Below are 14,441 nucleotides of genomic sequence, written 5' to 3' on the forward strand. Positions count from 1 at the left end.
AGCCTCCTCCCTCCTGCCATGCATGGTCTGATGTGCTGCCACTGCCCTCCATTTAGCATGATGTACCAGTCCACTCCTCCTGCCCTCCATTGCCCAATTCTATGGCCCATCATTGACCTCCTGCTTAGCCTCTGTGTTTAGCTTGCTGCCCCTATTCTCCTTCCTCCTGCCCTCCGATGTCTTTGTGCATGCCCCTGCTCCATCCTTTTTGCCCACCATGTTCCATGGACCTGCCACTCCTTTCTACTCTGAGTGTTCTGTTGAGCTGCCACTCCCTTCCCACCTGCCTAGCATTGTCAGATGACTGTAACCTGTCCCTGCCACCTCCACCCTGCCTGTCCACATACCATGCCCCTATCCCCTTCCTCCTGTCCTCCATGGTCCATTTTACTGCCACACCCTTCTGCCCTCCCTGGTCTGTTGTACTGCAACTGCTCCTCCTGCCTGCCCCGCACGGTCTGTTGTGAGGCCCCTTCCTCTGAACTCTCTTGTCTGTGCCCAGGTCCTGACCCTCCCTTCTATCCTCCATGGTCCTTTGTGCATGCCCCTGCACCCTCCTTCTTGCCCAGCATAGCCATTGTGCTGCCACTAACCCTCCCGCTTGCCATGCATGGCCTTCTGTGCTGCCATGGCCCTCCCACCTTCCCTGTGTGGTCAGCTAGCTGCCCCTGACCCCCTCCCACCTTCCCTCCATGGTCTGTGTGTATGCCATCATAGTCTCACTGTTGCTCTCCATGGTGTGTCTTATTTCTAGTGCCCATCCTGCCTGACCTCCATGGTCATCTTGCTGCTCCTGCCCTGCCCCCTTGCCCCCAGCCCTCTGTTTCCATGTGCAGACCCCTATTCCCTCCCTCCTGGCTTGTCTGTTCCATTGTAATGCCCCTGATCGGTCCCTCCTGCCCTTTATGGTCTGTTATGCTGTAGCTTTCTCTCCTGTCTGTCCATTATGGTCAGCTAGCTACCATTGCCTCTTTCCCCTCTGTTCTCTGTTGTCCATGTGCATGGTCTGGTCCCCTCCCTATTGTTTTCTATGGATTGTTGTGCTGCACTCCCGTCCCGCATGCCCTGTGTGGTGTATTGTGCTGCTGCAAACCCTGATGCCTGCCCTGTAGGGTCAGTTTGGTGCACCTCTCCATGTCCCTCCAGTCCTCTGTTATCCGAGTCCATGTCCCTACCCCAATTCCTCCTGCCTACCATGATCCAATGTACCATACTTGCGAACATTTTGAACTTGATAAGAGGGAGATTTTGAAAAAAAACTGGGGTATTGATCTTCCCCTTTGAGTTACGTTGAAAAAGAGGAGATTGTAGACAGGAGACAGATCAAATAAAGCCCATTTGAGCTTAAAAACATTGGACGTTTCCTGGCTGAAACAGGTCTGTTGGCATGCATGGTTGTACTACCACTGCCTCTTCCTTCTGCCCACAATGGTCTATTATATTGCCACAGCCACTCTTGCAAGTCCTGTATTGTTGGTTTGTTGCCCCTGCCCCCCTTTCTACTGCCCTCCATAGTCTGTTGTGCTGCCACTGCCCTTCCTGCCTGTCCAGTGTGGTCAAATTGTTGCCTCTGCACTCTCCTACCTGCCTTCAATTTTCAGAGTCTGTGCCCCTGGCCTCTGCCTCTCAACAGTATCCCAATGAACAACTTAGGGGCCTATGCATCAACAATGCCTTTTGCGATTCCTTATTAGCGAAAAATAAGGAATCGCTAATAAGGAATAGCAAAAGGCTATGCATGTAGGAATCGCTATTCAAATAGCGATTCCTTAATATTCCTTATTACCGAATCGGTAATACCGAATCGGTAATAAGGAATACCTACCCATTCATTCCTATGGGCTTGGAGGCCCATAGGAATGAATGTAAAGCCAGTCTGTATTAGCGATTCGGTATTACCGAATCGCTAATAGCGGGAGCACTTTCAAGGGTGCCAGGGTGTCAAAAGGACACCCTGTTGCACCCCTGAAAATGATATGTGCACATATGTTGCACACACACATGCTCTAAGGGCATGTGTGTGCGCAACATGAAACTTTGAAAAATGCACAAAAGTGCATTTTGCAAAGTTTTTGCAAATTACCATGCAGTTCATCTTCATGGTAATTTGCTCCCCCTATTAGCGAAATCGCTAATTTTTTAACTTTGATGCATTGCATTTAAGGAATCTCACTTTGGGATTCCTTAAATGCAATCGCTATTTAAGTAATCGGTATTTAAGGAATCCCTATTTAAACAATCGCTATTTAAGGATTCCTTAAATAGCGATTTCTGCTTTTGGTTTGATGCATTGGGATTGGGTATTTTTTACTTAATACCGGGAGCTATTACCGAATCGGTATTTTACCGACTGGATTTTGGGTTGATGCATGAGGCTGTAAATTGCTAACATTCTATATTTATTACAAAAGTGTGGCACGCCTGACGTCATCTTGATGTAATCAAAACTGTAATACCTCGAGCATTTCCTTTAGAAATTACATATCTGAGAGGGTCTTATTTGCATCAAAATTATGGTTAGTGCTCTAAAAAACTAAAATGAGAACATATTTCCTGAGTTTTCAAATAGCGACAAAGAACTTTTAAATTATTTGTAATCTTTATGTTTTTTTATCCAGTTGACCACTTGATTAAATGTTGCACTTAGGGGAGAGGATGTGGTGTTACTTCCAGAGCTGCAGACTTTGCAACTGTGGAACCAGGTTGGAGTTTCTGCTTCAGCTCAACATTCTGTGATTCTGGTCAAATCACTTAATCTCCCCATGTCTACAACCAAAATGAATTTGATCTTGTGTGATGTAACCAGTGCTCATGTAAAGCACTCCAATACCTGACAAGTCTGCACTATATAAAACTGCAAATACACAAAAAATAAGTGTTTTGCACACTTCTGTCATTGGGCTACATGTGGGCTACATCTGGGTGATATTTGTGCTGCATTTGGGCTCTTTTGTCTCTGGTGGCCATCTTGGAAGATTTATTTTTTATGAAGTTTCCTAATTTCCTCATTTACTGCAGTCACTCAGTAGGAAATGCTTTCAGTTTTTTACTTTGATTCCATCAAAAAGGTATTCAGATATGTCACACATTTGCCATAAATTCTGAATGTTAGAATTCTAGTTGCTTATTGGATCACTGTAGTAAAGCTACTGCTCACCAGGGAAGTCTGCTGCTGGTATTGAAAGTACATGTTTCAGTCTGCATGTCAGAATTTTTTAATGAAATAGAAGAGGATTTGAGAAGTCAAAATGTGCCCTAATTTTTCTTTCTTCAGCACTAATCATAATTTCTATGGACCCCTTCATTTTGTTCCTTTGTAAATTAAATGTTTTAAGTGTGACCACTTTATTCCAATCAAGATGGCTTCAGGTGTGCCATACTTTTGTCATAAGTAAGACTGTTAGCGGTCTAGTTGTTCGTTAGAACACTCTGGGACATTCTGTCATTGGGCTATACTTGGGCTACATCTGGGTGATATTTGGGCTACATTTGGGCTCTTTTGTCTCTGGTGGCCATACTTGGGAGATTTATTTGTTATGAAGTTTCCTAATTTCCTCATTTACTGCAGTCTCCTCAGTAGGAAATACTTTCAGTTTTTTACTTTGGTTCCATCAAGAAGACATTCAGATGTGTCAGACATTTGCCATAAATTCTGAATGTTAGCACTCTAGCTGCTCATTAGACCACTGTGGTAAAGTTACTGCTCACCAGGGAAGTCTGCTGCTGGTATTCAAAGTGCATGTTTCAATCTGCATGTCAGAAATGTTTAATGAAATAGAAGAGGATTTGAGAAGTCACTCAAAATGTGCCCTATTTTTTCTTTCTGCAGCACTGATCATACTTTCTATGGCAAAATGAACCCCTCATTTTGTTCCTTTTTAAATTAAATGTTTTAAGAGTTACCACTTTATTCCAATCAAGATGGCTTCAGGTGTGCAATACATTTGTCATAAGTAGGACTGTTAGCGCACTAGTTGTTCTTTAGAACACTCTGGGAAGCTGCAGTAGAACACAAAGGAATCAACTGACAGTTTCTGCCCTTGTTGGATGTACATGTTTTACTGAGAATGTCAGACTTCATTCTCACATGACTGAGAAAGATAATGTGAATTTACAGAAAATATGCTCTCAGTTTAGCTTATAGATCACCTTCCAAACCTCTGTGGGAAAAGCATGAGAAAATAGTTTTCTCTCAAACATGATTCATGATATCACAGCAGAAGGCTTTTTCACATGGTAAAATCACCTTAGAACACACCACAATTCCTAAAATGAGTATGGTACCATCAACAAATGATTTATAATGTAACTAAAGTCTTAAAACCTTCTATTAACTGCAATGATTTTTAATGAGGTGCTATCATGTACATTGGTCCCAAGATGGCTGCCAACACTTGTTGGATGAAGTACTGACAGCCAATCAGATCTCACGATGAGATGTGTGGTTAGGCTCCGTCCAGATATATCTATCTTTTTAACTCTAATTTTTGCAGGAACTACTGAACGGATTTACACTATTTAAGCAAAAGGCACAAGTCTGAACTGAGGACTACCTCTTTGCCAAATTTGGTGTAATTCCATTCAGCAGTTCGGGCTGTAGCTGCGTCAACAGGTCCTATAGGAAAATGCATGGGGAAAACGCGTTTTGGGACCCCCCTTTTTTCTCGGCCCCCGCTTGATGAATCACCGTGAAAGTTTCAGGATAGGAGCGGACCGGAGCTGGCCAAAGGTTTCGAAAATTTAACGAAGATTCGTCAATCGGTGCCAACGTTATTCCAAATAGAATGTTGCAGATTTCCTATGGAAGATAGGTCCTAACTATAACTACCTACTGGCGACTGCCAGTAGGTAATATATATATAACAATTAGGGTCAATTCCAGGCGTGCTCTCTGCGGGAGCTCACAAAGGACTAGCCCCTGATGCCCAGAGCAATTTCCAAAATACAAAGTCCGTCCGTCGCACTCAATGATTCCTATATTCCAAATTTTATTTCGAGAACAGCACTAGTCCACCAAGGCATTTCAATATCACAGGGTCTTTTTCACAGTGAGTTGGTCTTGTTTATTTTTTATTTTATACTCTCTCCATCCTCTGCCCATTATGATGCATGATGGGAGTTGTAGTTTATAAAACGTCACATGTTATACTATTCAAAGCATGGCATTATCATTAGCATTTTTATACAAAGCAAACATTGCCATTTTGTGCAATGGTGTTTTTATGCAAACAATTCTCCTTGTGAATCAATAATTCATTAATTAAGTAATTCATTCAGTGATTATTAGATAACAGGGACGATAAACCACCAGTTCACAGATTTTCAAATCTCATTTAAAGGTATGGGTATATTTACCTAAGCATACTGGGTGTAGTACCATCAAGAACCCATGCAGATGACAGCTTTTTTATGTCTAATACATTGTAAGCTACTAGTAGCCCCACCTTTGTTTTGGTCTAGTACCAAAGGCTCTATATACCCACTAGAACAGTTTCCAAAACTCCTTTTCAAACTCATGTTATCTGTTGTAATACAGGCAAGTCCCCCAGTGATTATTTATAAGTGCACAAAAAGTTCCTCATCGACATTGAGGCCTGTCGGCGCCTTAGTTTTGAGTCCTATTATATATCGTGATTCAAGCTGTCTCAGTTTTCTTGTTCTATTTCCACCACGTTCATCCAGTGGGATTGTCTCTAGGCCATAGTAACTCATTGATCTCCAATCCATATTTTGACAATGATTCAAGTGTCTCCCTGTAGCATAGTTAGCATCTTTGTTTTTTACTACACGTATGTGCTCTAGTATTCTTTTTTTCAACATGCACGTCGTACTTCCAATGTATTGCAGACCACATTGGCATTGAATCACATACACTGCATGTGTCGTCTTGCATGTAATATTGTGTTTGATGGGTATTGTCTTTCCATGTCTGTCAATTACTGCTTTTTTGTTTTCCCCAATCTTACAGGTCAGCCTTAAACCAACTTTGTCCAACCTGAGCCATGAAAGCACTGTAGTTTTGCCTAACAATGCCAATGCCTTCGATGGCTTGGGGCCTCCGTTCAATTATCAAGATTGATACGAATTCCACAGTTACTGCAAGGGAATGACAGGAAGCGGCACACCAATCGCACACACCAGTTTATTTGTGCAAGAGAAAATGATGCATTTCTGCTTTGCAGAAGCCTTTGTCAAGTTATGTGAAATAGCTCTACTTTACTTAGAAATAGACATGCTAATTATAAACATCAAAGACAAACTCTAGACGCCATTGCAAATTCATGGTGTTCAATTTATGATCATAAATATATCAAAATGCTGACACAATTTTGTGAAACAATTAATAATGCCTAAATTATTAACAAAATTACGAATAGCGGTTTATCAAGCTGGGAAACATGCAAAAATTATCTCATATAATATGTGCCCTTAATCAATAACGATTTTTAAGAATTCGTCTTTACAGTAATTATTTTTATTTCCCACTATAATCATTGACTAATTGAAGTAAAAAGAGGGAAAGCAGTTACATGTTACATGCCAATGTGAATTGCTAATTTTTCATCACTTTTCAACCCATTCAAACTTTTAGTGTTCATTACAATGATGTGTCGTGATTCCAACACTCTCAATTGTTTTTCTCGATCACCTCCCCTACTGTGTTTCATGATTCTATCTAAACCAAAGAAACTAGATGTTCATTGTTGCTGTTGGGTTTGAAATGAAAGTGTCTTGCCACTGGATTGTTCTGATCAACATTCTTTATTGCACACATGTGCTAGAGAAATCTCTTTTTGAGCCATAATTTTGTGCTGCCAATGTACATCAGTTTGCGGGGACATTATAAAGCATAGATTACAAAATCTGTCATGCAAGTAATTAATTTAGAAATGGTTCTGACCTTTCCAGTGGGAAGTATGTATTGGTCTCCATTCCTGCTTTGTTTACATGTTTTGTATGAACCTCATTAAAAAAAAAACGTTGTGCTCATTCAATCAAGTGGAAGTTTTCTAAGAGGAAAGGTGACTATGCACTAATTTGTCCCCAATGAACCTTGGTCTTTTGTAGGTGATAGAGGGAAAGGATCCTATATCATTACCTATAATCGGGTCCACTGTCAATGTCATTACATGAGGTTCCTTTTCTTATACAATTCTAGGTAGTAATTAATTTAGTTGTTTCATCCTGACTCTTCAGTTTTTTCGAGCTTCACTAAACAGGACATCTTCCTGTAATTTGTCCTGTACTTTGCGCTGGGTTCCACTAATACTATTAGGGATAGTCACACTGAGTAAAACACTGTATCATTATGTTGTTTTGTTCCTTGCTGAAGTCCCTATCAGTGTTGCAGTTGCTTTGTGCCCTCAGGAGTTCTCCATGGGGGATGCTCCATTTGAGGAAATTGGGATGATAACTTCCAGCACGCAACACACTATTGCCAGTTGTTTCTTTTCTGTGCAATGAAGTGGTCAGTGTGTCATTTGCTACATGCATGTTAGCAGCGCCCTATGTCCAAAAGCAATGCAGGCTCTTGCAGGAAGTGGGGAGCCGGCAGGGACCACGGGGGCCTTGAGGCTCCTCTCACGGCCCCCAACTGTACAAAGTAGGTGCCGTGGGTGGGACCAGGGCATCCACACTGCCAGTGGGCCAAAAGGAATAGGGTCCCCGGGCCGCGTGGCCACCTCCCCATTATTTCCCTTTTACTGGTCGGTCCCTGGGGAATGGGGTCCCAAGGGCCAATATCAGCCCAGGGAGGGGGGGGCCATGCGGCCCCCTAACCCCATCTTAAAAAGGCCTGGCCCGAAGTATGGGGTACCCGAGGCCCAAATCCTCTCAGGGAAGTGGTGCCAAGCGGCCCACTTCCGTAAAAAAAAGAATTAAAACAAATTGTGGATGGCAAGTCGCCGGAGGCCCTGTCCCCTATCTCTACTCCTCTACAAACGCGCCTCCTGGCACACTGCTGGTTTGGAGATGAGGTACCCTTGGATGCTGAGGGTCCTTGGGGTCAGTAACCCCTTCTGCTACCGCCAGTAAATCCCAGACAGTGGGATTGCTGAGGGGTGTTTGGAAGCCAAACCCCTTTTCTCCATCACTCTGCAAATGCACCCCCTGACACACTGCTAGATGGGGAATTATGTCCTCTTGGCTCCAGAGTGTCCATGGGAGCCAACAAGACCTCCTGTCACCTCCAGTAAGTCCCAAAAAACGGGATTACTTAGAGGGCTTAGAAGGCCATGCCCCCTTTCTCCACCCCTCTGCAAAGGCAACTCCAGGTGCACTACTAGTTGGTGAATAAAGTTCCCTTGAATGCTGAGGGTCCTTGGGGTCCAACAAGCCCTCCTGTTACCTTCACTGAGTCCCACAGACCGTGATTGCTGAGAGAACTTCAGAAGCCACATCCCCTTTCTCCACCACTCGGCAAATGTGCTTCCTGGCACACTGCTGGTTGTGGGGATGAAGTCCCCTTGGCTCTAAAGTGTCATTGGGGGCCAACAAGCCCTCCTGTTACCTACAGTAAGTCCCACGCAACAGGATTGCTGGGAGGTCCTTAAAGACCATGCCCCCTTTTTCCACCACTCTGCAAACGCCCCTCCCGGTGCACTGCTGGTGGGGGAAAAAAGTTCTCTTGGATGCTGAGGGTTCTTGGGGGCACTGCTTGATTCCCCTCCCCCTTTCTATCACATGCAAACATGACTACCAGTTAAAAAACATAGACATTCACAAAAAGGTTACAGGGAAGTTATAGTTAGGAAATAGAATTTGAAAAACAACAGAAATCCATTTTAAAAAAAACAAAGGTTACAGAGGCTTTATAGTTAGGAAATAGGATTAAAAAAAAACTTAGAAATTCACTGAAAAAACAAAGGTTTCAGAAACATTATAGTGAAACCAGTGAAATTCAGCAGTTATACTAACCCGAGCTAACTGTACCTCATGCCCTGCAATGCACAGTTTATGACCTCACACACTACATCACTCATGGCATGGTCAATGACTTCACTGATGACATCACTGATGACATCTCAAATTACATTACTGATGACATCATCCACAGAACCCCATACAACCTCTCATATGCCCACTCACACACCTACATAACCACTCACATACCCATTAACAGACCCGTACCAGTACTCACACACCCACTCACTCATCCTTAGAGCCACTCACACACCCACTCACTCATACAGCCACTTATGCAACCATTTACTCACCCATATAGCTACTATAACAACCAGCCATTCACCCACACAGCTACTCACACAGCCACACACTCAGCCATACAGCTACTCACACACCCACTTATTTACCTACACACACACTCACACACTCACTCACACACCCACACGATCACTTAAATACCCATTCACACATCCATACAAGCGCTCACTAACCCATACAGCCATTAACAGACACTCACTCTCCAATACACCTACTCACTCACCTATGCAGCCACTTACACACCCAATCACTCACTCATATAGTCATTCAGACACTCACTCTGCCATATAGTCAATACACATCCAGTTACCCACCCATAGAGTCACTCATACGGTCACTCACTCACTCACCCATACAGCCACTGACAAGCCCACTCACTCACCAGTGCGGCCACTCACACACCCATACACACAAAGATACATATAGTCACAAAACCACTCACATAATACATGTTAAAAATAGTATCAGTATCACTCTGTAGTAGTGCACCTAGTGTACTAATGTAAATGTTGTAGTAGGTTAGTATATATGTTTAACACCCATAATCTCTTACACTCACTTGACCATGTCATCAGTGATGTCATTTGAGATGTCATCAGTGATGTTATTGACCATGTCATTATATCATTATTTCATATATTTAATTAAAACTATTTTTTTATTTATGGTATTTTTGATTACTTGTGGTATATGTTTGTTATATATGTTTGTTTTATTGTTTATATTTTATTTTTAGATTAATGTTAATATGTTTAATGTCATTTTAAATTTTTTTATATTCTCTATATATAATTTAAGGTATACTAAAATATACATTCTATTCACATTAAGAATCTAAATTGTTTATTTTAAATGATATTAGTGCTTTTTATTTTAATATTTTAAATAAATTAAATGTAACTACATATTACTATTTCGATATACTTACTGTTTTTTGATTCTACAATATTTTTCGACACATTCTTTTGTTACATTACAAAATTTACACATTATGATATTTACATGTTAGGGAATCTACATGTGTAAATTTACTTTTACTCTTTGTAATTACTTCATTACTTTTGGCTAGTTACCATTTTCAGGTGTAAAGTTAATTCATTATTTATCTGAGGGCAATAAATTACATTGAAATCAAATTATTTGTAAAGATCTATTAAAAATGCCCACTTAAAGTAATATATTTATTTATTATGTATTAAAGCTTTCTACCAGTTATGAATTATAGGAATTAAAATCAATTTAATTATTTAAAAAAACTTGCATTCATGTTTTCATTAAAAAGGTTTTTAAAATATTTTAAAACAAAATGATATTTATATTAATTTACATAATTTTTTACCATTAATTTAAATGTATATATTTTTTTTAAAATTCTAAAAACAATTAATTTACTTTAACCTATTTCCTCTGTTGTTCTTTTTCAAGATCCTGCCTCCATTATTTTCTATGAAAGGGTGCTGGAATGTCGGTGTTTTGCTATATCTGGTGATGGACTTACTCCAGGTCCCAGATGAAGTACATTTACGACTCTTTTGCCTCTAGTAACTATAGAAGCCCAGTGTGTGAAAAGCAATGGTCTTACTTGTTTGTGGGTGGGTGCATGTCCTTCTCTAAACCCCTCCTTGACCCTCCCTAAAACTTCACAACTCCTTTAACCCCCCCCGTTTTGTGGTTAGTTTTGCCCATTTTCAGTCACTTCTCCCTTCTCTTCCCACATTTGCTACTAACATGTAGGCCTGCTTGTGTGGAGATTGCTTCAGTCTGCGTGGAGGTCTCCACACAGAGAATATAGGAGGGACCATGGTTAAAACCTCTGCATGTAGGTTAGAGAACTGTATTTTGTAGTATGTGTGTAATACTATTGTAGTACTACTAAATGTACAAAAAAATGCATTTTGTAATTCGACTACTGAGTCTGTGGGTCTCTACATCTCCCACTCAAAAGAATCGCTCGTTTGGAGAAAGCCAGTCTTTTTTGCGTTGCTCCCTCAGTGACCCGTCACCAGCACATTTTGAAATAATTGAGAATTTGTTTATGTTTCCTGTGGTTGAGGGCCAATTTCTGCCCCAATAATATTGTCTCTTTACCTCACTATGGTATTCATTCTGATCAGCGTATTGCTCCTTTCGAATTTAACTTCATTGGAAACCGTAAACAGGAGTTCCTGTTATTTCACAAAATGCGGGGACACAGTCACCTGGGCAGTAATGCAAAACTATTCTTTATTAATATGTTTGTTTATCCGCCAACAGACGGGTTTGTGACTGTGTCTCCACGCTACAAGTTTCTTATTCTATCAACAAGTAATCATGTTATTCCGAGGATATTGTCTATATTCCTGGAATAGAAAGGACATCCGGCTTTGTCTGGGAGTGGGGGCTTGTCAGTAACGAGTAACACTCATTGGTGAGTCAGGGTGCATGGGCAGAAGTCACCTTACATTTTTCAACTCCACAGCGCTGGAGTGCTTGCACTCTTCCATATCTGTCTGTACTGATAAATGCCCTCGCACATTACTGCAGCGGAAAGGTCAAAACAGAGCAGCAAAACTGAAGTGGGGACAGCCTTGTTTACTTCCTCACAGATTCCACGTTACAAAGAAACAGCTCTGGGAATAGTCAACAGATCAATGTGACTGTACCTCACTTTAGGAATGTAAACACTTGTACCCTTGCTTTGGTTAATACCTTTCTAAAACAAATAAGTAGGAAACAAATCACCACATATGCGGGGTGTATTATGTTATTTCTAATCATTGCTAAAGGGGCAAGAGACAAAAAGACTCACTCGTGGCTTCGCCTCTCATGATGCTATGACCTTCCCTACGCTCAAAAATGATACCCTTTCTAATGTTGTGACATATTTAGAAGCTTTATCACGTCTATTTGAGGCTAAAATCATACGTGCCATACAATTCTAATTCACTCTTTGTCAAATACCGCCTAATGTTAACCTATTTGGAATTTGGCCATATAATCCTACACTTGCAGTGTAATGTGTGTAGAGTGTTATATTGTAAGTGACAGAACGGTTGTAACTCGGAATATCGTCATCAAACATTTATTAAACTGTGTGTGCTAAATATTGTTCACAGACAATAAGCCCTTTGAGTGTAGATTTATATTCAATGAGTCTTATTTTTGCAAACGATATTTATAACTCAAGATTTCTGTTAGATAATATTTTGGCTAAGATATTTTGATTTCATACACTTAGGACACAATCAAGAATGTTCTGCTCTGTGTCTGGAAATCTATCACCGAGTTTATCCTGTGATTCTGTTCAGCATAGTTAGGTCTTGAAGAATGCATGTTTCAGGTTTTCAGATACCCAACATTACTGCTGTGAAAATATATATTGAAGGATTGATTATCAAGTAAGTTGAAATGCCAGAGAAACATGCCCAACCACTCACAACGAGGTTAGTAAATTGAATATATCTTCAATCCAGCATGTCTTTCATAATTAAATATCACAAAGTTGAGTTTGACTATTGCCTAAAGTCATTTTGGGTTTTTCCTATCAGACGGCGTGAAAGATCTATACCAGATATTGAAATAAAAAAAAATGCTATGTTATATAGTTTGCAATGTAACTTATAGCGTTTGAACTATTAGGTATTTACTTTGCAACTAACTAGTAATAAATCCCATACAATGCATCATTGAAGCTTTTACTTTCTTTATGTTTTCTTGGTCACAGGTATCTCCGTTTGTCACAAAACAACATAAATACATTGCTGAAGCTCTGTAAGGACTCAGGACTTGACGTAGACCTCCACCCACATATGCAGGAGTCTGACATTGATGTAAACGCTGTGATGTGCTCTACAAGCAATTCTGTTTCACTGTAACCCCCCCTTTTAGACTGAATTCCTATTCCTTCAATTGTTAAAGCTTGGAATACACTTGCTGGCTTATGATGTTTGAATCAATAAAATACACATTTAAGGATGTTACAAGTTTCGTTGTTTATCTAATTTTTGTCATAATATAAGAAGAAAGTAGCAGTATTATGATATCTGTATGGCTAAATGATTCTTTGTCTCCCAACTTCTCCACCAATTGAGAAACTCAGAAGTCCTGAGCAAGCCATGTCAGGGGCGGATCCTCCGCAGTTACGGAGGAGCATCACCCCATTGGCTCAGAGCCAGCAGCCAAAAATAAAATGATCTTTCAGCCAGAGTGTGCAGGGCCGGGCAGGGCCAGGACATGGGAGGTGGGAGGAGTGCTATGTGCATTTTCTAAGTGCCCTTGTTTGTTTGGCCCGCTGTCTCAGGTCGGCCAAACACACATGCGCACTTAGGTTGATCTAACCAAATCTGTATTGAACAGCCGGGTTGGAGAAACCCCACAGACTGCCTGACCTGAGCAGAGCATCTTTTCAGCCTGCTTAGGCCAATCCCCGTACTGCTATCATAGCATGAGAGCTGCGCAGAGATGGGACAAGGAGACTGTAACGTAGCTCCATTGTCTGCTGTGATAAGGAAGAACCAACACGGAGGCGCGACATGGGACCCTGCTGGCTGCAGGTAAGTCTTTAATATTTGTAATTATTATTAACCCCCACCCACGCTTCCCTCCCATGCTTCCCCTGTACCCCCTCTCCCCACCCCACTACCTTTTGAATGTGGCTGCTGCCGCTGAGCTATGTGCCAAGTATTGCCTTTTATTCCAGATAGCCAGGGGCCTTGTTCTTCTTTGCATCTCCCGGAAGTTCCAGGAAAGAAGTGAGAAGATAAGACTTAGGCACACATATTGAGTGGCTCAGTAAATTCTGGTGTGTGTGTTCACATATATTACTGCACATACCAGAATTCTGAATTCTGCAGAAAACACCACACACATTTTCCTCCGGTAAATTTCAGCAGTCAAATCTGCTGAAATGTTCCTGTGCGAAAATGCCCAGTAAATATTGGGGGAGAATGTCTGCATTGTCAGCATTCCGTCCATCATTTGTTTGTAGTAAATATTGGGGGCTGACTCTGGCTGACTTGTTACTTTATTCATAGATGTGGTGATGTTTTGCCAACCATGTTGACCTAGTATTGTTATTGTCCATGGAGACTTGCGTCATCTTAAATTTGACCATTTTTCACAGGACTTTGAATACAGCAGAGAATTATAATTTTAGGTCCATCCTATATTTTCCTTTCTAACATTATGATAATGGAATCTTGTTCTTTTGTTTTCCCATGTACCAAAGCCAAGGCTTTCTC

The 14,441-nt window shown here is 41.1% G+C and overlaps 1 protein-coding gene across 2 annotated transcripts in view; it reads left to right on the top strand.

Moving 5' to 3' along the window:
• The window catches only part of C12H16orf78 (chromosome 12 C16orf78 homolog), a 293,236-nt gene extending 280,052 nt beyond the window's left edge, over positions 1-13,184 (top strand). For both annotated transcript variants that reach the window (XM_085637524.1, XM_085637525.1), the window contains one exon: positions 12,926-13,184. In XM_085637524.1, coding sequence (XP_085493650.1) covers positions 12,926-13,076 — 151 coding nt within the window. In that variant the 3' untranslated portion in view covers positions 13,077-13,184. The remainder of the gene's footprint in view (positions 1-12,925) is intronic.
• The last annotated feature ends 1,257 nt before the right edge of the window (positions 13,185-14,441 follow it).

Source organism: Triturus cristatus, chromosome 12, assembly GCF_964204655.1.
Source record: "Triturus cristatus chromosome 12, aTriCri1.1, whole genome shotgun sequence".
Lineage (NCBI taxonomy): Eukaryota > Metazoa > Chordata > Amphibia > Caudata > Salamandridae > Triturus > Triturus cristatus.